This window comes from Myotis daubentonii, chromosome X (assembly GCF_963259705.1).
Source record: "Myotis daubentonii chromosome X, mMyoDau2.1, whole genome shotgun sequence".
Taxonomy (NCBI): domain Eukaryota; kingdom Metazoa; phylum Chordata; class Mammalia; order Chiroptera; family Vespertilionidae; genus Myotis; species Myotis daubentonii.
Genome location: NC_081861.1, coordinates 39399973 through 39424883, shown reverse-complemented (window position 1 = coordinate 39424883; position 24911 = coordinate 39399973). Strand labels below are relative to the sequence as shown.

General features: G+C 36.8%; 1 protein-coding gene across 2 annotated transcripts; it reads left to right on the top strand.

Annotated features, from left to right (window-relative positions):
* Positions 1 to 1807: 1807 nt before the first annotated feature.
* On the top strand, positions 1808 to 14116 carry MCTS1 (MCTS1 re-initiation and release factor). Of its 2 annotated transcripts, none has more exons than XM_059680046.1 (6): positions 1808 to 2137; positions 3310 to 3462; positions 3984 to 4081; positions 10257 to 10390; positions 12447 to 12514; positions 13910 to 14116. In XM_059680046.1, exons 1-6 carry the CDS (start codon positions 2127 to 2129, stop codon positions 13989 to 13991), a joined length of 546 nt encoding a protein of 181 aa, XP_059536029.1. In that variant the 5' UTR covers positions 1808 to 2126; the 3' UTR covers positions 13992 to 14116. The 2 variants fall into 2 exon arrangements, with proteins under 2 accessions (XP_059536029.1, XP_059536028.1); XM_059680045.1 differs by lacking the exon at positions 1808 to 2137 and adding an exon at positions 2548 to 2743.
* Positions 14117 to 24911: the final 10795 nt, after the last annotated feature.

The window sequence follows — 24911 nt, the reverse complement described above, 5'->3', positions numbered from 1 at the left end:
CTCCTGGATAATTCTATGGGGACATTTCATTTTGGCCAGTGAGAATGGTTGCCAGATTAAAATAGGGGATGCCAAATTAAATTCAGATAACAAATTTTTTAGCTTAAGTATGCCCAAATATTACATGAGGTATATTTTATTCTTTAAACAATATTCATTGTTTATGTAAAATTAACATTTAACTGGTGTCCTGTATTTTTATTTGCTAAACTTGGCAAGCCCACGAATACATCTACAGGAGACTATAAAGCTAGCTTAAATTTATGCTCTTCGGTGAGCACCAATCCATTCGGTTGTCTTAGGGAACAAAAATCCTTCCTAGTAAAAAATTGAAATGCTGAAAGGTATACTTTAAGAAGAGGAAGAAGAAGAAAAAGGTAAAGATACAAATTATGAATAACAAATACACATCTATCAACAAGAGAATCTAAAAATCAAGGGAATAAATAATCTGATGAACAGTATGAACTGGCGATTGTAATAGAATCAGGGACATAGGAAGGGAATGGACTATTCTTGGGGGGGGAAGGGTGTGGGGTGAGGGAAGAGATTGGACAAAAATCGTGCACCTATGGATGAGGACAGTGGGTGGGGAGTGAGGGCGGAGGGTGGGGTGGGAACTGGGTGGAGGGGAGTTATGGTGGGAAAAAAGAGTAACTAATGTAATAATCTGAACAATAAAGATTTAACTAAAAAAAAGAAAGAAAAAAAACAAAGAAACACAAACATAACCACAATGTAGTTGTCACACCTAAAAAACGTAACTGTTTCTTAATACAATCAAATATCTGGACAGTGTCCAAATATGTGACAAATTGACTTGATTGCCTCTCTTTTTAAATTTTTTTAAACTGTTGGTTTGCTTGAAACAGAAACCAGACAAGGTCCATTTATTGCATTTGGTTGTTATTTATTGAAATCTCTTTCAATCTGTAACTTCCCCCTCTTTCTTTTCCTCTTTATTTAAGAAATTTAGTTGTTTTGTCTTACAGAGTTTCTTCCCACATTCTGGATTTTTGATGATTATATTGCTGTAAAGTAATTTAACTTGTTTTTATGCCCCCTGTCTAGCCTGTAAACAGATAAGAGTAGATTCAGGTTCCATTTACTTAGTGTCCTCTCTTGAAACTATATAGGTGCCAGAACTTCAGATTTGGGTTTCCACTGTATTCCTCAAACAATGTGCATCTTCTATCATAAGTGGACCCACTTCAGTAAGATCAGTAAGCAGTTTTGGGAGTTACATGAGCTGTTATGAACTTATATAGTGATGATAGGCCTTTCTTCCTAATAACCTTGCTGTTATTCTAGTGTCTCAGCCATCTTTATTTGGTTGTTTACAAGTATGTGACGTTGTTTTACTTTTCATAATAATAAAAAAAGAATCCAGGGCACAAAGTATCTCTCAATAAACTAAAAAGTCATTCTATGCATGCTTCAAGTTAAAAAAAAAAATTCTTCCGTGTCAGCGCAACCTACTGTTAACCTAAACAATTTTTTAAATATATAGTTTATTGATTTTTTACAGAGAGCAAAGGAGAGGGATATAGAGTTAGAAACATCGATGAGCTAGAAACATTGATCAGCTGCCTCCTGCACGCCCCCTACTGGGAATGTGCCCGCAACCAAGGTACATGCCCTTAACCGGAATCGAACCTGGGACCCTTGAGTACGCCGGCCCCGGCCGACGCTCTATCCACTGAGCAAAACTGGTTAGGGTGACACGGAAGAATTTTGATCCTTTGAGGAACTCGTAAGGACGCAAGTGCTGTAAGTGCTGATTTGATTGAGCTTCCCGCCCCCTCCATTCTTCTCTTCCATCTACTAGAATGATTTCTCTATTTTTCCTTCCTTCTCAAGTCCCGCCCTTTCAGCTACCCGCTCTGGATAGCAATCAGTTGCCCAAAAAGGGCCGGCAAAAGTGGGCGAGGTGTTCAGAGGAGCGGAAGTAGTCAAATTTCGCTGAGAACCGGAAAGTGCTGCTGGCTGTCTCCCTTTCCGGAGAACGAATACAGCTCCGCCTGTCAGTGCCGGCCTTCCTCCTGTAAGGGATCTGCCGATCCAGCTAATTCAATTTTCCCCCCATTCCAGGCCCTTCCCCATCGTCGCCCCCTTCACCTTGGATCATGTTCAAGAAGTAAGGACATGGTGTGGCCTCCGTCCGCTGCTCACAAAGGTGGTGGGGGTGGGAGGTGGGGAAGAGGGCGAGAGCAAAGATCCTCTTTCTCTCTCCCCCGCCCCTGCCATCCTTACCCCCTAAGGTTTTCTATAGTACTATGCTCTCACTGGCAATTTACAACACTTCTTTAAGCTTTCCATCCCTAATCCTCAGTCGGGTTTCGGTCCTCCCACCTTTATTTTCTTTATCCTTACCACCCCTCTTTCTCTTTTGCTCCCTCTCCCAATACTATTTCCATTTCCAGGTTCTTCCAGTCACATCCTTGCACTGTGATGTAAGGGTATATCCTCTTTAGCTAAGAGGAGAGCCATGCATTCACCGCCGTCTGTTTATTAGTTATGAACTGAATAAGGGAAGGCTTGACTTCCTGGGTCATGGGAGTGAAGGAGTCTGGGTGACAGGAAGCAAGCGGGCTGTCATGCCTATTGCTTAGCTGCCAGATTAACCTTGTCTTGAAAACAGCGTGATTGCCCCATAGGCTATTCAGTGTAAGGAAGACAATTCCTTGGGAACCTACCTTTTCGGTAGACGCAAAAAGCCAAGGGGAAACATGGGCCAAGGAAGGTGGGTTTTGTTCATGACATTTGGAGCAAAAATAAACAGGGATCTTAGAAATCATCATCATTATCATCATGAATTTTTAAAAAAATCTCAGTAGATTACATAGTTTAGCCGGGACCGATTTTTCTGTTATACTTGCATTGGGCTTCCGTATCTCAATGCTTGAGGGCTCTTTTGTTTTGGTTTGCTCCCCCCCCCCCCCCCCCCGCCCTCCGGTTTGTTATAGGTGGAAATCTGTGTTTCTTCCTGGGTAGAGACCAGTAAGATTTTCTAAAACAGGCATTTGTGTAGCTGATTACAGGTTATAATGTGAAATATGCCTCATATCCTCCCCCGCTCCCCAGCTAATTGTGTATGTATGACAGCTTATTTTAATATTGTAATAAGACGTTGGTTGTGCTGGACAGAATAAAAGGTAAATAGTATTTTTAAAATCAACTTATTTCATTATTATTTTAGGCATCTAAATACTTGCTTGGGAATATATGACTAATTAAAACACTACCTTTACTAGTAGATGTTCTGATATGTTTACTTTTTCTTTTTTTCTTTCAAAAATCATTTGGAAGATTTGATGAAAAAGAAAATGTGTCCAATTGCATCCAGTTGAAAACCTCAGTTATAAAGGGCATTAAGAACCAATTGATAGAGCAATTTCCAGGTATTGAACCATGGCTTAATCAAATCATGCCTAAGAAAGATCCTGTCAAAATAGTGCGATGGTAAGTCTTTATTTTTCTCTATGTAAAGCTCAGGCCTAAGTAGTTGAATATTTATGATTAGATTGCACCCATAATAAATGGAATTATTTTCACATTAATTATTGATAGATTATGGGAGTAGATAAATATACTAACTCTAAGCAATATTTATATTTTCAGTTGTTTTTCTATATGAAAATATGTACTGATTGTTTTATCAGTTAAATGTTTAGAGTTCAATTTAATTTATTTCATTTGTACTTTAGAGATTTGTTTTATTTAATTACCTAACAATGAAATTTACAATATGTGAAATAAAATTGAGTGTAGAAGCTCATATTTTTTTCTCTACAATGGGCTGGTATGCTAGGTAAAAGAGATAAACAATTTTTTTGGCCTGGATCTTTATTGAAAAAAATTTGAAAAGTTTATTGTATCTCTGTATATACATGTTTCATATTATACATTATTTAAAGGCTATTTGGCATATTAATTTTAGAAAGAAAATATCTAACTTGTACTTTGTGACATTTGTCTTACAGCCATGAACATATAGAAATCCTTACAGTAAATGGAGAGTTACTATTTTTTAGACAAAGAGAAGGACCTTTTTATCCAACCCTAAGATTACTTCACAAATGTAAGTCTTATTAGAAAAGACTTATTGGGGATATTGAAAGACACAAAAGGAGCTGAAAGTGACTTCTGGTGTTAACTTATTTATTAGTACTAGGTAATATGGAATATAAAAGTAAAATGAATTCCCATCTTGTGGTAAATCTGAAAAATGCAGATTCTCTCATTATGCATTCCAGAAAGACCAAGAAAGAACATTCATTCATTCATTCAACAAATATTTATTGAACTTACTGTGTGCCAGACTTGGTCCCTGTCCCTATGAAACTAACAGTCTAGATGGGAGAATAGACAACAATTACATAATTACACAAGTATATATTCACAAACTGTGATAAGTACTCTGAGCATTTTCTTTTAAATTTATACCTAAATTTGCCTCATAGAGATAATTCTCTATAAGGGAAAGCATTGTCTAATTGTTGGAGTCAGTTATTGTTAGTTGAGTGCCAAGTTCAGGTGTCATTAAACAAAATAATGTTTATAACCTACCCACTTTTGCATATTAGACTGAGTATATTACAAAAAAATCCAGAGGAAGATACAATCCCAGTGCCCAAGAAGTTTTAAATGTGAAGTAAAACTTCTGCTCTTCAAACCAGTATGCATATCTGGCCTCCTAGCCAAGAGGCAGAAAGGAAGGGAGTGACTGGAGGGGTCTGTAGGTGGTATTTGTAACTTAATTAATGAATTTGATTTTTGGTAAGAGGAGATAAATTTCTCATTACTTAGTGAAGCAGAGGTCCAGAGCAGTAAAGCTGTTAGGCAAGTTTTTAAAAAGGTGAAGCATTTAATTTAATTTAATTTATTTTTAATTTTTTTAAATTTATTTTTAACTTTTTAAAAAATACGTTTTTATTGATTTTTTTAGAGAGAGAGGAAGAAAGAGGGATAGAGAGATAGAAACATGGATGAGAAAGAAACATCTATCAGTTGCCTCCTGCATACCCCCCTGCTGGGGATCAAACCCACAACCTGGGCATGTGCCCTGACTAGGAATCAAACCCGAGACCTCTTGGTCCATGGGTCCATGCTCAACCACTGAGCAACACTGGCCAGGCTATTAATTTGAAAGAGAGGGAGAGAGAGATGGAGGGATGGGGAGGGGGAGGAGGAAGGGAGAGAGAAAGAAAAACATCAATTTGTTCCACCCATCCATGCATTCATTGGTTATAGATGAAGCATTTTAATATTTATAAAAGGATATTTACAATTATTTGATTAAGTATTGATTTCATCAAGTTAAAAAACTATAATGGACAGAAATTGAGTCCTGATGCAATGCGGAAAAGCTTAAAATAAAAATATTTTGGTGACATTAAGACATTTTAATGATATTAATTCCTACTCAACTAAAAGAGAATAGAAACAAAATAATCAAATATAGTACATGAATCTAGATTGGTTTGAAAAACAAACCAAATTCAAGTCCTCCTTCTCCTCCAAAAAAAGATATAAAAGACTTTCTTGGGACTATTGGGAGAAATTTGCATATGGTTTGTTTATAAGATGATATTGCAGAACTGTTGTTAAATTTTCAGGTGTGATAATAGTGTGGTTATGTAAGAGAATGACTTTATTCTTAGGTGGTGTGTGCTCATTTTGGTGAAGCATTATGTCTAAAGTTTAAAATAGAGGAAAAATATGATGTCTGTTTAAACAGAAAGAGATAAAGCACATATAACAAACATTTGTTAATGAACAATTGTTGAATTTTTTTCTTTTAGATAAGCAAACAATAATTTATTGACCACAGCAGCAAAATTATACTTAGGACAGTGAGACAAGGAAGGGCATAGAACAGCGGTTCTCAACCTGTGGGTCGCGACCCCTTTGGGGGTTGAATGACCCTTTCACAGGGGTCGCCTAAGACCATCGGAAAACACATATATAATTACATATTGTTTTTGTGATTAATCACTATGCTTTAATTATGTTCAATTTGTAACAGTGAAATTGGGGGTCATCACAATATGAGGAACTGTATTAAAGGGTCATGGCATTAGGAAGGTTGAGAACCACTGGCATAGAAGAAGCAACAGGAGAGCCTAGGCTCGGCTGCTTTGGCTCACTAGGAAGTCAGAGAAAAGAGGTCCTTGGAGACAGGTTCAGGGGGTTAGTCTGGGATGAGCTGCCGCTGCCCATTGCTCCCCTGGTTGCAAGTCTTATGGGGTCCAGTAGAGGCTAGGAGATATGTGCCTGTGAGGCTAGTAGAGGGGGAATGGAATGGCATGGGCATGCTTCCTGGAGGGAGAGCACCCAATTGTTCAATCTAAGTGGATAGTGTCCAGGTGTTCATTCGACTATTCTTCCAGTTTTTCCATATGTTGAAGAAAAGTCCTAATAAGATAGAGAAAAAGATGTTCCTATTTAGCAGTATTTTTCTGGGAGCCAACCTTTTAGAGCATCTTAAAGTTATTTTTGTGCAAGAAGCAGGATACTATGGTGGTTAAAAGCATGAACTTGGAGTTAGGCAGACCTGGGTTCAATTTCCAGTGCATTTCTTTTGTCAGGTCACTCAACCTATCTAAATCTTGTTTCTTTATTTTTTAACTAGTGGCCTGGTGCACAAAACTCGTGCACGGGGGCGCGGGGGGGGGGAGTTGGTGGTGGGCCCTCAGCCCGGCCTGCACCCTCTCCAATCTGGGACCCCTGGAAGGATGTCCAACTGCCGGTTTAGGCCTGATCCCAGTTGGACATCCCTCTCGCAATCTGGGACTGCTGGCTCCTAACCGCTCGCCTGCCTGCCTGATTGCCAATAACCACTCTGCCTGCCGTCCTGCTTGCCCCCAAGTGCCCCCCCCGCCACGCTGGCCTGCTAACCTCCAACTGCCACCCCCCCTGGCTGGCCTGATCACCCACAATGGCTCCTCCCACCGGCCTGATCACCAACAACTGCCATCCCATCCTGGCCTGATCACCCACAACTGCCCTCCCCTCTTGGCCCCTAACTGCCTCTTCCTCGGCCCCACCACCATAGCTTTGTCCAGAAGGTCTCCTGGAAGGTCTCCCAGTCTAATTAGCATATTACCCTTTTATTAGTATAGATAGAGGCTTGGCGCATGGGTGGGGCCAGCTGGTTTGCCCTGAAGGGTGTCCCGGATCAGGGTGGGGGTTCCCTTGGGAGACAGGGTGGCCTGGGCAAAGGGTCTGTGGTGGTTTGCAGGCCGGCAATGCCCCCATTGGGATGGGGGTCCCCACTGGGGACAGTGCCGGCCTGGGCAAGGGGCTGGGGCAGTTTGCAGGCCAGTCACGCCCCCGTGAGTGAGGGTCCCCACTGGGGGGCCTGGCCAGCCTGGGTGAGGGGCTTAGGGCCGTTTTCAGGCTGGCCACACCCGCTTCAGGGTGGGGGTCCCTGCTGTGGTACCTGGCCAGCCTGGGTGAGGGCTGAGGGCTGGCTAATTTGCATGTTTCTCTTTATTGTAGATAATGGACACAGTGTTTTTTTTAAAAAAATATATATTTTACTGATATTTTACAGAGAGGAAGGGAGAGGGATAGAGAGTTAGAAACATCAATGAGAGAGAAACATTGATCAGCTGTCTCCTGCACACCCCCTACTGGGGATGTGCCCGCAACCAAGGTACATGCCCTTTACTGGAATCAAACCTGGGACCCTTCAGTCTGCAGGCTGATGCTCTATCCATTGAGCCAAACCGGTTAGGGCAGACACAGTGGTTTTTAATATGGACATATATTATGGGTTGTGAGGATTAAATGAGATAGTATATGTAATGTAGCTAACACAGCATCTAAAATGTAGTAAGTGCTCATAAATGGTAACCATTATAATGATTTAGTAATTGTTTATACAGTGTGCACTAGCACTAATTATCATCATCATCATCATCATCATCATTATTAAAGGGTAGCTGTCCAGCTGTTAAAGAGGATGGAGATCTGGAAAACAAATTATGGCTTATGAATAATAAATGTATTCACTCACATTCCTTTTTTTTTAAGCCTTAGGAGCTAGGCATTATTTTTTAAAATATATTTTTTATTTATTTTCAGAGAGGAAGGGAGAGGGAGAGAGAGATGGAAACATCAATGATGAGAGAGAATCTTTGATCGACTGCCTCCTGCACGCCCCACACTGGCAATTGAGCCCACAACCCAGGCGTGTGCTCCAATCCGGAATTGAACCATAACCTCCTGGTTCTTAGGTCAACGCTCAAGCACTGAGCCATGCCAGCTGGGCTGTGTTTTTTTAATTTTAAATCCTCACATGAGAATGTTTTTTCCATTGATTTTCACAGAGTGGAAAGGGGGAGAGAGGTAGAGAGAGAAACATCGATGTGAGAGCAACACATCAACTGGTTGCCTCCCTCATGCGCCCGACCTGGGGGCCAGGGAATCGAACCTGCAACCGAGGTATGTGCCCTTGACTGGAATTGAACCCAAGACCTTTCGTTGCTTAGGCCTGGCGCGCAGGCCAACGCTTTAACCAGTGAGCCATGCCAGCCAGGGCCATTCACGTTCCTTTTTATCAGTAAGTTGTTTAAATTAATTTGGAGTCATGTTTAAATTAATTTGTAGTGTTATTATCTGATAAGTGTGATGGCTACTGGTAAAACATTAAAGTGAATAAATTTTACCAATTATTGTTGTTATTCCTAGAGAGCCCTGAGAGGCCTAAAAAGTTTCCCCCCAAGCATTGTTTAAAATCCTCCAGGGACCCTTTAATTGTTAGGTTATGAATTATTTGTAGATACACACACAAAAATATTTTTTTAAGACTACAAAATGAATATGTGTTCATTCTAGATATCAGGAAAATATAGAAATAAAATTACCTGTATTCCCGTGACCTAGAGATAATCATTGTTAACATAGCGGTATACTTCCATCCAGTTATTTCCTGTATGGTGTGTGTGTTTGTATGTATGTGTAAATTTTTCCTTTTTAAGTTGGGCTCTCTGTTATATAGTTCTTTTTAAATTAATAGACTTATTTTTTAAAACAGTTTTAGGTTTACAGGAAAACTAAGCAGAAAGCAGAGAGTACCCACCCTTCTCTTATTATTGATATGTTGCATTGATGTGATACAGTTTTTACAATTGATGAACCAATATTGATACATTATTGATAACCAAAATCCATAGTTTACATCAGGGTTCATTTTTTGTCTTGTATATTCTGTGGGTTTTACCAAATGAATAATGGTCACTGTTAAAGTATCATATAGAATAGTTTCACTTCCCTAAACATCCTCTGTGCTTCACCTATTCATCCCTCTCTCCTGCCTCTCCCCTAGCAACCACTGATATTTTCGGTAATTTTTCATTCTGCTTTTCTGTTTTAACATTATATTATGAACACTTTCCAGGGTATTATGTATTCTTCAAGAACATGGCTCTATTATATAGATGTTGTAGATACACCTTAAGTCATATATCGCTTATTTTATTTTTGGACATTTAAGTTGATTCCAGTTTATTTCTATTATAAATATTAGTGTGGCAATGAATATCTTTCTAACTATATTGTACATCTCTCATTTTTTCTTAGAATAAAATCTTAGAAGTAGAATTACCAAGTCAAGAGAGTTTGAACCTTTTTAAGGCTGTTGATACATGTTGCCAAGTAGTCCTAAAGAAAGGTTGTGGTAATTTATAAGCCTTCTAGCAGTATATGGGAATGCCAGTTTTCCTACACTCTTGCTAGTACTGGAAATTACTTTTCTTAAAAATACTTACTAATTTCTCTGAATCTATTTTTGTTCATTAGTTTATGTTATTCATTAAATTCCAAATATGAGTGAGATCATGTGATATTTATCTTTCTCTGGCTTTTTTCACTTAGCATAATGCTCTCCAGGTCCATTCTTGAGGGAAGAGTGGGTGGGTGGGAAGAGATCAACCAATGAACTTGTATGCATATATGCATAACCCATGAATACAGACAATAGGGTGATGAAGGCCTGGGGTCGGGTGGGGGTGGGCTGAAAGAGTCAAAGAGGAAAAAAGGGGGACATATGTAATACTTTCAACAATAAAGATTTAAAAAATATTGATAAAAGTATTTGCTAATTTGCTAAGTGAAGGATGGTATTTCAGTTTTATTTTGCATCTGTCAGAGTACTGTAATTTTGGGAAATATTTGTCTATGTCCTTTGCCTTTTTTTCTGATGAGTCATTACTCTTATTAATTTATGTAATGTATTTATTTTCTTCTAGATCCCTTTATCTTGCCACACCAGCAGGTTGATAAAGGAGCCATTAAATTTGTACTCAGTGGAGCAAATATCATGTGTCCAGGCTTAACTTCTCCTGGAGCTAAACTTTACCCTGCTGCAGTAGATACGATTGTTGTATCCTTCTCAGGCTCTAACTGTTGAAAAACATATATTTATGTCATTACTGAAAGATCTATCATCCAAAGGAACATTAGATGTACTTTTTGGAGGTGACTGTTACTATTACCTCATGCCTTTCTGGTTACATTTGAAAATGTGGGAAGTAACACTATTTCTTGAGATTAAATTGTGACCCAATTTAGAAATTAAAAGAGAACAGGTAATAAAAGAGTCCCAGCTGCATTTCAGCCTAGTTAGGGCCCAAATGTTATCAGATTCAGGACACAGTATAAAACTCTTGGTTATTAATGGAGAGGATATATCTGATATGATTGGGCCACTTCTTTGGACATCAGCTTGCTACTTTTATGTTTGACATTGGAATAAAAGGACTCAAAGGGAAAAGAACATAGGTAACAGGTAGAGTGCTAAAAGTAGGTAAAGTGAGTAGTGGAAAATGCTGGCAATTCCCAACTTTTAAAGTTCATTTAAGTTGTTTTTTTGGGCCTCAGAATATGACTTCTAAAAGAGAAATTAACGTTAAAGTCCTAGATAATCCTTAAGGATCTATTCAACTCATAACTGAGTAATTCTGTATTATTTCCATTTATATGGTGCTGTTTCAGCTATATTCTAGATTAAATAGGTTTTTGCCAACTAGCCTGGACAGGTTTTTGCCAACCAGTCTGTTAAGGTCCCAGATAGTCCTTAAGGATCTATTCAACTCGGAGCTGAGTAATTCTGCATTATTTCCATTTAGGTATATGGTGCTGTGTCAGCTATATTCTAAATTAAATAGGTTTTTGCCAACTTTGTCATAGATAAAGTGGCCATTTGCCTCAAGTTGAGAGAAGGAACCATACATGGTGGGAATGGGGAATCACTGTGGAGTGGGAAGGCTATTGGAATGGGTTTAAGAATGTGTCTTGTATTCAAAAGGAGGCTGTCCTCTGTTGTGGAAGTTATATCTAAGGGGTAGTATAAGTTGTATGTTTATATCTTAGGAATAGTTTGTATTGACATAGATACTGGTCACATAATAGGTGCTTAAATATTTGTGGAACATTGAATGAATTAATTAAAAATCGGTGGAGAAAAGTATTCTGTAAAAATAGGTTACCTTTTTATGTTTATGATTTTTCTAAGTGTTGCAAGTTTAGAGTTGTGGAGTTCCTTTTTTGTTGTTGTTAATCCTCACCAAAGGATATTATTTTCCATTGATTTTTAGAGAGAGTGGAAGGGAGGGGGAGAGACAGGGAAACATTGATATGAGAAAGATACATGGATTGGTTGCCTCTTGCAGGTGCCCCAACCAGGGCCAGGGTCTAGCCTGCAACCGAGGTTTGACTGGGAAAATCCATCCCTGGACCCTTCAGTCCTCCGGCCAACACTCTAATCACTGAGAAAAACAAGCTGGGGCTTGGAGTTCCTTTAAATGGGAAATTTTCCTAATACTTAGACTTTATTTTTAAAATAATTTTTTATTTTGAAATAATTGTAGGCTTTTAGAAAGTTGCAAAGCTAGTACAAAGGGTACTGTGTATCCTTGAACCATTACTTTTAAAAATATGTACTGCAGCGTTTAACATTCTAGATGCTTCAAATGATAACCAAAAATGCTCTGTTTGTTCTAGGTTGACACTTGCTTACATTGGGCTCTTAAAGATAGACTAGACATATAATTATTGTTTTACTGTGTCCTTTACGTAAAACCACCATTCAATGGTTAAAACATTAGAACAATTGATATTTACTTATTTCACAGTTTTTAATATTTAGGTTCAAAAATTTCTTTTTTTGCATCACTTATTCTGGTTTTGTTGGCATTAGGTTATAGTATTAACATCTGACTTAAAAACCAAGAATGATTATTAGATTCATTAATATAGCATTTATTGAGTATTTATTCACAGTGTGCACAGAGACTCTGATAGGTCCCTGCCCTGAAGGAGTTATTAGTGTAGGCAAGGATATGAGATGGTTCAATGTGGCTTAACTAGTAATGTGATCATTATTTGACACCACCTCTCCAAGGCATTTTGAAAAATATTTCTTAGCTGTGTGTTTCCAGGCCATCATGGCAGAAGGAAAACAGCATGCTCTGTGTGTTGGGGTCATGAAGATGTCTGCAGAAGATATGTAAGTCTCATGTTAGGCCCCCTTAGCTTTTGAGATATGGGTAACCTATCTCAAAAGCATCAGAATGACAGGGGAAATTTGCTCTCATTCATACCACATCTTACAAATATGTAAGCACAGAAGCCTCATTTCTGATTTTTCCTAACACTTAGAAAGCCCATGAAACATATTTTGTCTCTGGGATTGCATTCTTTTTTAAGCACTCTGAAAAGAACCCATGTGCCAATGTAACTGTTTTGTACGTATATATGTATGTATGTATGTGGCATTTTAGGATTTTTTAATTTAGTATGATTTAAATTAGGTGGAAGGAAAGATGTTTTGCTACAATTTTTTAAAAATATATATTTTATTGATTTTTTTACAGAGAGGAAGGGAGAGGGATAGAGAGTTAGAAACATTGATGAGAGGGAAACCTCGATCAGCTGCCTCCTGCACAACCCCCGCAACCAAGGTACATGCCCTTGACCAGAATCGAATCTGGGACCCTTCAGTCCACAGGCTGATGCTCTATCATTGAGCCTAACCAGTTAGGGCTTGCTACAAATTTTTAAAACAGTGACATAGTTTGTCACCACACAGTATTTGTCTTATATTTTGACCTAGTGGTATAGAATAGTAAGGAAATATTAAATATATATTGTCAAAATGTAGATATTTAAGAACTTTGCAACTCAATTGAAGAATACATTATTGCTATTAATTTCATTTCAGGGTTAGTTGTAAAAAAAAGATGTAAATCTCCATTCTGAATGGGAGACTGCAGTCATGTCTTGATTCCCTATTTTGTTTCCATTAATATTAACCTCATTAACTTACTGGGTATTAAATATATAACTATATGTATACTGTGTAATTAATGCTATTAAGTTTTCAATATCTTTGCATATTTCTTCTTATTACTGCCTTACTTTAAATCCATAAATCTGAAATTTCTGGTTCATAGTACTAGCATTGTTTAGGATTTTTAATGCATATTTCTAAACTATATTCCAGAACACCTACAACTTCTTAAACTTAATTAGTATTGTGTGAATATTCCCATAGTTCATACCAACTGAATTATATATCTCCTTTTAGTTTGCCTAATCAATGTGATTAAAATTATGCTATTCTTTAATGTTAAAAAAATTTGTAACACTTTGATTTTCTCCTGATATGTTGACACATTACTACTCTGTTTCTATACACCCAATAGATCACTAGAATCACTGTGAGACATGAATTGCCCCAGGGTAATGTAGTTTAATGTAGACAGTAATGTGAGTGTAATATAAATAAATTCCCTACATGTAACTCAATAATTGCAAAATAGCAATGCACTTTGAATTATATTTACCATGACTAAGCCTACAAAAATGCACGATATGTTTATGTGCTTTTTTCCTTCTACAGTGAGAAAGTCAACAAAGGAATTGGCATTGAAAATATCCATTATTTAAATGATGGGCTGTGGCATATGAAGACATATAAATGAGCCTCAGAAGGAATGCACTTAGGCTAAATATGGATATTGTGCTGTATCTGTGTTTGTGTCTGTGTGTGACAGCATGAAGACAATACCTCTGTAGTTGTGCTGAATAAATTCAAAAGATGCTAAAATTCTGTTAGCTTCAAAAATTATTTTAGTTTTTCTTAAACTCCAGTTAAAATTGGGTAGGAACAAACTTGGACATTAAAAGGTATCTGGTAAGTAACCAAACTCAGACAACTTCATGTCCTTTCTTAGGCTAATGATGTACTGTAAGATGAAGGGCAGGACTTGATAAATGAACTTGCCAGTATACGGTTGACCACCCCCCCCCCCCCCCCGAGAATCTGCCAACTTCATGAGGCTGGAAACTAATTGGGAATTTTATCCCATTATTCCAGGACACCTAGAAGTGCCCCTCCTCTTTTTGTGTGTTGTTTGTTCATTGTTGTTTTTAAACTTTTCACGATGGGAAATTCCATACATATACAAAAGTATGGGGAGAATAGTATAATGGACCTTTGCTATATCCATCATCTAGCTTCAATTCATAACCAGTTTTATTTCATCTATATCTCACTTATTCCTTCCCGCCCCAGTCCCTGATTATTTTGAAGCAAATCTCAGATATATAATTTTATCCATAATTACTTTAGTATGGATCTTTTAAAAGATAAGTGGTTTTCTTTTAAAAAAACACAAACATAACCACAATGTAGTTGTCACACCTAAAAAACGTAACTGTTTCTTAATACAATCAAATATCTAGACAGTGTCCAAATATGTGACAAATTGACTTGATTGCCTCTCTTTTTAAATTTTTTTAAACTGTTGGTTTGCTTGAAACAGAAACCAGACAAGGTCCATTTACTGCATTTGGTTGTTATTTATTGAAATCTCTTTCAATCTGTAACTTCCCCCTCTTTCTTTTCCTCTTTATTTAAGAAATTTAGTTGTTTTGTCTTACAGAGTTTCTTCCCACATTCTGGATTTTTGATGATTATATTGCTGTAAAGTAATTTAACTTGTTTTTATGCCCCCTGTCTAGCCTGTAAACAGATAAGAGTAGATTCAGGTTCCATTTACTTAGTGTCCTCTCGTAAAACTATATAGGTGCCAGAACTTCAGATTTGGGTTTCCACTGTATTCCTCAAACAATGTGCATCTTCTATCATAAGTGGACCTACTTCAGTAAGATCAGTAAGCAGTTTTGGGAGTTACATGAGCTGTTATGAACTTATATAGTGATGATAGGCCTTTCTTCCTAATAACCTTGCTGTTATTCTAGTGTCTCAGCCATCTTTATTTGGTTGTTTACAAGTATGTGACGTGGTTTTACTTTTCATATGGATACAGACATTTACAAGCTTGTGGTGGCCTGTGTTACAGTTAGAAATTGGCGAGAAAGGTGAGGGACAGAAAAAGAGAGAGACCATTTGGCTGGCTGTTACAGCCGAGCCTCTCAAAATATAACATAGGTGAAGGTAATAGATCCAGGTCTGACCCTCAGATTGAGAAATGATTTCCCACTAATGAAACTGGTAGGACTTTGAGATTCCTAGGTTAGAGTGTAGATGTATTTAGAGTGGTAAGTTTGCTTAGGGTAAACAATTAGTAAACTGGAAGTTTCTTGGTGAACATGACTAAGAGCAAAGAAAGGTTAATAATTTGGGGGAATATTTCATCTGGGCTGGGGTAAGGCTTAGAGAGGTTTTCCTGCTTCATCATTAATTAGAAGGCTTATGTCTGCCATATTTGTTTCCGAGCCTGTACAGGCACCCTGATATTTTACTTCCTGTATCCTTTTTAAGTTATACATAGAATATTTTCCTTTGTTATAATAGTTATATTCTACAGAATGCCATATTGTTATATTTTATTGTTTATTCCTGATGGATAAAAATGTAAATGATGTCATTAGTACCACATTTATAAATCATCTTTCAGAGTAGGTTTCTTCCAAAGATGTTTCATTTTATGCTGACTTACCAATTTCAAATTCAGATACCTGCCCATCTGGGGAAGGAGGGACCCTATTTGAGGCCTATATAGCTCCTTATAGTAGTCTTAAAAAGAGAGTATCTGAGTCAGTGTCAAAACTAAACTTTGAAATGAAAGAGTAAGCATACTTTTTTTCCTTCTTTGAAAAGCAGTAAAAACAAAACAAATACTAAACTTGAAACCTTTACTTTTGGTGCTAAGGTAATGTTAATTGACCAAGATTGCCTATGGAGTATTAGTAATGAAAAACAAAGCACACATAGTACAGAAATTAAAACCTTGTAATATCTTGGTTTCTGAAATAAGTTATCCTTTTTTTCTAACCACTGTTACGGTGGGTGTAGGGAATACTTTTTAAATATTCAACATCAGCATCTGTGCTTGTTTTTCTACTATGCTGAGGTACATTGACTGTGTTGCCTTGGTGATGTGGACTAAATATGTATTGTTTCCTGCTTCCTCTGGGTCTGAGGCCTCAGGTCATTGGTGTTAATCAGGGGAGCCTTATCACTTTCTAAACATTAGATCATGCAGGGAACCCAAATCAAAGAGGTTAAACTAACACATGTCAGCCTCTTTAGGCACTATGCTTAAAGGGAACCTAGTTTACCCACATTCCTGAGAGTAGAAATACAGGACGATTCTGTTTTCTCTTAGGCAATTTAAGTTTTAAAATTAATTTTCTGTCAAGTTACCTACACTTATGTATATCTGACACGTTTACTCAGGCAAGGTCAGTTCAGCTCAAGGACATTTTTGAATATCTCCTAGGTCCTAGGTGATGTGGCATAAAGTTGAATAATACACAAGCGGCCCTTACCCTTAAGGATCTTCCAGTTTAGTGAGTAAATTTAAATTTGAAAAAAATCTGCCCAATGGTGACAGGCCAGTAGGAAGTTACTAATGCTTTTCCAATTTCAGCCATCAAAATTTGCAAATTACACATGAACCAAATATAAGAATATTCTTTCTATTGTATCCAGTGTAAGAAGGTTAAAAAAATCTAGATGTCTTGGAGTTTGGACAGTTCTGCATTCCAATTGTCCCATTTTGCAGTAATGCAAAGGCCTGATCAACCCTTTTCTAGCAGACTGTTATACTGGTTTTGTGGTTTTCTGTTGGCAGCTACTTTTTTCCTTTTCCTTTTTAAAAAATGTTCTGGATCCAAAACAAGCAGCTGGATTTATCCCAGGGGTAATCATGAACATTTCAGTTCAAGGTATTTGATAGTCCCCAAACAGAAGGTCATATGGCATTTGTCAAATAATAATGATATCCAGCCACTTCCCTCTCTGTATACAAATCAGCTACTTAGGATATAGTATTTCTAAGCATAGTATTTCAAAAAACTATATAAGAATGACAAATAACTAAATTTGCAGCAGTATTTAATAAATATTTTACTTTTCTGTTGTTCATAAAAATTTTAACGGGAATATGAAATGAATGTATGCCCAAACAAAATGTAAATGTTTTAAAATTTTTTTTTAATCTAAGTTCCTTAATTTTGAGAATATATCTTTCAAGGCTCTTCAGGAAACTCAAAATGTTCCAATTTTCCCCCTATATATTAAATTTATTGGGGTGACACTGGTTAACGAAATTATACAGGTTTCAGGTACACAATTCTACAACACATCATCTGCACACTGTATTGTGTGTTCACCACCCCAAGTCAAGTCTCTGTCTATCACCATTTATCACCCTTATGCCCTCCTCCACCTTCTCCTATGTCCCTCCCCCAAGCAATCACCACACTTGTTCCTGTCCATGAGTTTTCTCTCTTTTATTTCTTTTTTGCTCAATCCCTCCACACTCCCAGCCCCAAACCAGTGCCACCCCCCCACCAACAGCTATCAGCCTGCTCTCTATGACTCTGTTTCTATTTTGCTTGTTAGTTCATTTTGTTCATTAGATTCCACATGTGAGTGAAGTCACATATTTGTCTTTCTCTGACTTATTTCACTTAGCATAATGCCCTCCAGGTCCATCCATGCTGTTGCAAAGGGTAAGGTTTCCTTTTTTTCTTCTTTTTTTACTACCGAGCAGTATTCCATTCTGTAAATGTATCACACCTTTTTTATTCACTCAACTACTGATGGACAGTTGGGCTGCTTCCATATATTGGCTATTATAAATATGCTGCAATGAACATATGGATACATATATTCTTTCAAATTAGTGTTCTGGGTTTCTTCGGATAAATTATCAGAAGTGAAATCACTGGGTCATAAAGTCAGCACCAATTTTAATTTTTGAGGTAACTCCATACTGCTTCCACAGTGACTGCACCAATCTGCATTCCAACCAACAGTGCACTAGCGATCCATTTTCTCCACATCCTCATCAGCACTTGTTATATTTTGATTTATTGATGACAGCCATTCTGACAGGTGTGAGGTGATATCTCATTGTGGTTTTAATTTGCGTTTCTCTGATGATTAGTGATGGTGAGCATCTTTCATATGTCTATTGGTCATCTCTATGTCCTCTTTGGAGAAGTATCTACAGTATTTAGGTTTTGTGCTAATTTCTTAATTGGATTTTTTTAGTGTTGAGTTTTTTATTAAGATCTTTATAAATTTTGGATATTAACCCCTATCAGAGTTAATATTGGTGAATATGTTCTACCATTCAGTAGGTTGCCTTTTAATTTTTTTAAATATATATTTTATTGATTTTTTACAGAGAGTAAGGAAGAGGTATAGAGAATTAGCAACATCAATGAGAGAGAAACATCAACCAGCTGCCTCCTGCACACCCCCTACTGGGTATGTGCCTGCAACCAAGGTACATGCCCTTGACCGGAATCGAACCTGGGAACCTTCAGTCCGCAAGCAGATGCTCTATCCACTGAGCCAAACCAGTTAGGACAGTCTTTTAATTTTTTTGATGGTTTCCTTTGCTGTGAAAACAGTTTTTAGTTTGATATAATCCCATTGTTTAATTTTTCTTTTGTTTCTCTCACCCAAGGCAATATATTAGAAAAAATATTGCTAGGAGAAATGTCCAAAATTTTACTGCCTATGTTTTCTACTAGGATTTTTAAAAATATATATATTTTATTGATTTTTTTTACAGAGAGGAAGGGAGAGGGAGAGGGATAGTGAGTTAGAAACATCTATGAGAGAGAAACATCGTTTCAGCTGCCTCTTGCACGCCCCCTACTGGGGATGTGCCTGCAACCCAGGTACATGCCCTTGACCGGAACCAAACCTGGGAACCTTCAGTCCGCAAGCAGATGCTCTATCCACTGAGCCAAACCAGCTAGGGTCAACTCTATTACTATTTTTTCCTTCAACATTCCTGTGGCTATTTGGGGTCTCTTGTGGTTCAATATAAATTTTTGGAATATTTGTTCTAGTTCTCTGAAATATGCCATTGGTATCTTGATAGGAATTGCATTCAATCTATAGATTGCTTTGGGTAATATGGACATTTTAATGATGTTAATTCTTCCTGCTCATAAAGATGGTATATACTTCCACTTATTTGTATTTTTTCAATTTCTTTCTTCAGTGTCATATTTTTTTGACTACAGGTCTTTTACATCTTTGGTTAAATTTATTCCTAGGTATTTTATTCTTTTTGAAGTAATTGTTAATGGGATTGATTTCTTAGTTTTCATTTCTGATTGGTCATTATTGGTGTATAAAATGAAACTGATTTCTGGGTATTTATTTGTATCCTGCTACTTTACTGAATTCATTTTTCAGTTTAATAATCTTTGGTGGAAACTTTAGGGTTCTCTGTACACAGTATCATGTCATCTGCAAATAATGAGTTTTACTTCTTTCTTTCCAATTTGGAGGAATTTTATTTCTTCTTGTCTGATTGCTGTGGCTAGGACTTCCAATACTATGTAGAATACGAGTGGTGAAAGCAACATCCCTGTCTTGTTCCTGATTTAAAGGGAAACACTTGTAGTTTTTGCCCAAGGGGTATGATGTTGGCTGAGGATTTGTCATATATGGCCTTTATTACATTGAGGAATGTTCCCTCTATTCCCACTCTGATGAGAGTTTTATCATAAATGGGTGCTGGATTTTATCAAATGCCATTTCTGCATCTACTGATATGATCATGTGTTTTTATCCTTCATTTTGTTTATGTGGTATATCACGTTTATTGATTTGCAGATATTGTACCAGCCATGCATCCCTGGAATAAATCCCACTTGATCTTTTTAATGTTTCGTTGGATCCAGTTTTCTAATATTTTGTTGAGGATTTAAATGTTCCAATTTCTAAAAGAGTATCCACTGAAACTGATTTATAACAAAAGGGGAAAATGTGTATGCATCCTATGTCAATATAACCATCACTTCTGAGATCTCAGCAATCAGAAATTTATTTAAGTTATTTAGTAACCTGTAAGAATTAGGTCATTCTATATAATAAAAGGCTAATATGAAAATAGACTGAACGGTGGAATGACCAGTCGCTATGACATGCACTATTAGGGGACAGATGCTTAATGCAGGAGCTGCCCCCTGGTGGTCAGTGTGCTCCCATAGGGGAAGCAGGCCTAAGCCAGAAGGTGGACATCCCCCGAGGGGTCCCGGACAGTGAGAGGGTGCAGGCCGGGCAGAGGGATACCGCCCCCCCCCCCCCCAGTGCACGAATGTTATGCACTGGGCCTCTAGTTAAAATATATTTGAAAACCCTTCAGAACACTTATGTTTAGTGCAGTGATGGCGAACCTTTTGAGCTCGGCGTGTTAGCATTTTGAAAAACCCTAACTTAACTCTGGTGCCGTGTCACATATAGAAATTTTTTGATCTTTGCAACCATAGTAAAATAAAGATGTATATTTTTGATATTTATTTTATATATTTAAATGACATTTAACAAAAATCAACCAAAAAAATGAGTGTGCGTGTCACCTCTGACAGGCGTGTCATAGGTTCTCCATCACTGGTTTAGTGTGTAATTGTATTAAGGCAGTAAAAATTAGACTAAATAAATTGTATTCTTAATATCTGAGTCTCTCAACAATAATTCCTAATGAAATACCTGTCACCATGCAGACTGACACATGTAAATGTATACTTTGCATTATATGTTTTTACACTTTGTATGTATACTTTGTTATACTTTTTATGGCAGGTAAAAGAGTGAGTAGATATAATGAACCATAACAATGATTTGTTTGCTATTGTATTTAAACTAATTAATGACTTGTAAAGGACTATTAACTCCATTAGAACAGGAATGAATGAACAAAATTGAGAACCAGTTTTTAAATCTGCTGAGACTACTAGATAGGCTGGTTGGTTGGTTGAAGAGGCTGGCCCTCTTGGAGAATATAATTTACATATGGAAAGAAATATGGGAGATGACTCACTGGAATTTCTTTTAATATGTTCATTAGAACAGGTCATAGGGAAGAAACATTGATTAGAAAATATAAGCTAATTAATATTATTAAATTAGTTCACTTTAAATTAGTGAAAAATTAAAAAACACCATATTTTATCCTTAAACACTTTGAGAAATAAAAAATCAGTTTGTGAAATAATTTCTACTTAAAACTCTAGTTGTTACATATCTCACTATTGTGCAATGTTATTTAGATGTCTTATACACTTAAAAAATTGCATTTTAGCTGAAACCGGTTTGGCTCAGTGGATAGAGCGTCGGCCTGCGGACTGAAAGGTCCCAGGTTCGATTCCGGTCAAAGGCATGTACCTGGGTTGCGGGCATATCCCCAGTAGGAGATGTGCAGGAGGCAGCTGATCGATATTTCTCTCTCATCGATGTTTCTAACTCTCTATCTCTCTCCCTTCCTCTCTGTAAAAAAATCAATAAAATGTATTTTAAAAAAATTGCATTTTAAAAGCAAAACAAATTTAATTTCCAAATCATAATTTTGTTGCTTTTCTTGTTACATTTGCCAATTCTAAAATACTTTAATTTCAGAAAATATGTGAATATAGTGGACTTTTAAGGCATAATCTTTTACCCCATTCTTTTCAAGTTCATTGTGTTATCAGAACTTTACCATATTCATAAATTTAAGAGGTACAAAGATTTACTTTTCTTTCCTTCTTATTTTATTCTAATTTTTTATAAGACTTGATTATCAACTATAGCTATTAACTTTAATCTATGGTGAAATTAGTAATTTTTCTGATTTTCATAAACATAAGAGCAAAAGACTGTATTTTAAGCAGTTGTTTTAACTAAGCACTTACTTGGAGAAAGTGCCATTTCTCTAAACATGTGCCTTGAAAACAAATCTAATTCAGTTCCCATATTGGGGAGACTTTTGCAGTCAGGTGACCTATTTTTATTCTTACCAACTTCTGTTTTAAAAGGGGACACTTTCTGTCTTTGTCCCTAATGCTGGGTTGTCCTTCTATGCTGATGCATGATGAAGCCGTGAGGCTTGGGAACTTGCAAACCAATAAGATGATTTTGTGATGAAACTGCACATTAGATTGACATGATTAATAGTCCTTGAATTAGCGTAAATTTGAGACAACTTTTATAAGTTGCAGCATACACTTTCTTCTAGTTTTGCTTCCTTATCAACAGGGCTTGAAAAATTTTTTCTGCATATTGACATTTTAACAAATTTTCTGAAAGATTTCATATGTATTTCTTAGTCTGGATACTGTTTTCATCAGTTCTAATGTTTCCCCATTCAGTGTTAAAGACAAAATTTACTGTTTACCTAAACATTAGACTAAATTGGGCAAGGTGAGGAGGACTTGGGGGGAAAGAGAGGGATGTTCTTTTTCCCTGTAGCTCTGGACAGCTTTCTTAGAGTTGATTTATCCAAGATTAGGAAAAAGTATGCTTTTGCATGACTAAGATTGTTTTAATGTTTGCTGTGTAAGCATTTTATATTTAAGAAGTTCAACCTGAAATGTATTTGAATATAGAGATAGAAACAGCTTCATTTAGTGGAATAATAGCAATCTCTAACCCATCAAATTAATATCTATCTCTTAAATAGCTTTCAAAAAGCACGTGACTAGAGAAATATTTTTCACTGCAATGCTTTGTTCTGTTTTAAAAATAGTAGGGGCACAGGGCCAATGTCCCTCAGTGGTTGAGCGTGGACCTATGAATTCCCAGTCAGAGCATATGGCAGGGCTTTGGGCTGGATTCCTAGTGTGGGGCGTGCAGGAGGCAGCCAATGATTCTCTTTCATCATTGATGTTTTTATGTCACCCTCTCTCTGCCTCTCTGAAGTCAATAAAAATATATTTTAAAACAATAGTAGGGCTAAAATGTAGTAAAAACTTGGATACTTATACAGTACTGTACTTATGTTGTGTTTTACAAGATAAAAATTTTATGTTTTGTAAAATGTTTTAAAAGGAGTCCAGAACGGAGTCCACTTTCTTGCTTCCAAATGCAGAGGTCCAAGAGAAGGCACATGGTCTCATTTGCTTCTGGGTGTTGTCAAATCCAATGGTCTCTTAAGTACTAAATGCCCAGATACATTTGTAAGGGATGCAGGAGTCTCACTTAACCAATAGTTTTTGCCAATATAAAGAGAAACATCTTGATTAAAGTGTGAGGAGATAGAAACCATACTGATCTGGGCAATTTTTGCTCTAATGATGTCTAATTTGTTGTGGAAGGGGAACATGCTCTAAATTAATGTTCTTAAAAGTAACTTCTGAATTTCACCTTAAAAATATTTACCTTATAAAAAAGATGTTTGAGGAAGAGCTATTTTATTACATGGCACAGATTAAATGTGCAGATGTTATCTTAAACTATTAATTAAGGAGTTCTCTTGTGAATTTGAATATTCAATACCAGCTGTTATTCACATCAATATTTTAATATTTTACCATAAAGATATTTAATAAAAAGGATTGGTACACATTTAACTGTAAAAGTGCTAGTTAAACTTGTGAGAGGGAAAGGGAAATAACATTCCCTGAGCACTTAATTTTCTTGCTTAATTTTTATGATGAGTCCATGAGGTAGATTTTAATTCTCATTTTACAAATGAAGATACTAAGGCAGAGAGGGGTTATATAACTTTCCTGAAAATACACATCTAATAAATGGCAGAATTAGGATTTGAACCTAGGTCTCCCTGATTGCAGGGCCTGTTTTGCAGACAATCTCCCCTCATTTGTTATTAAATGTTAACCTCAGCCCACAGTCCCATCACCGTCTTTGTTTATGGGTTACTGGAGAGAAATATCATTTGCCAAACCTCTGTTCCACAGTGGGAAATATGGGTGGGATGTGATTGCATAAGAGTGGGTTGTTGCTTACATATTGTCTTTGCTTTTGAGGGGTTGTTTTTCTGTTTCCCTCTTAATCAGCAGGGTATAACTTTTGAAATTGGATTCAGTCCTGAGGTCTGAACTTTTCTGTTATTAGTCACATGGATTTTTTTTTTTACTAGTAATTAGAAATAAAGAAGTGGGGAGGTGACAGTGTAGAGTGTAATATACAAAGGCAGTACTAGCAGCTGCTTTGTGACTATCAATATATCTAAAAGACAGATGGGGAGAAGGATTAGTGAGTATTAAAATTAATGACAGGAGCAGTTTGGTTCAGTTGTAACCTAAGAAAAAAAGCTGAGGAGCCTAATCTTTATTTTGCTTCTGATCTAATGATTTAATTTTGATAAAGAAGATCCAGTGATTGAACTCATGCAAGGAGATGGCCTGGAGCCTACTAAAAGCGAGGTTGCAATTTCCATAGCATTCAAGACAACCAGAAAAATAAACAGGACTTTTAGAAGAAATCAAGTCTCCCAATAAATTCTATTAAAAAAAAAAAAAAGAAGAAGAAACCAAGTTTTCTCTCATTCAAAGGTGGAGGTAGGGTCCTTGCACTTGTGGAATTGTTTGTGTTCTTTTTTAAAAATTTATTTCTTTAGAGAGAGGAAAGAGAGAAACATCTATTTGTTGTTCCACTTATTTATGCATTTATTGGTTGCTTC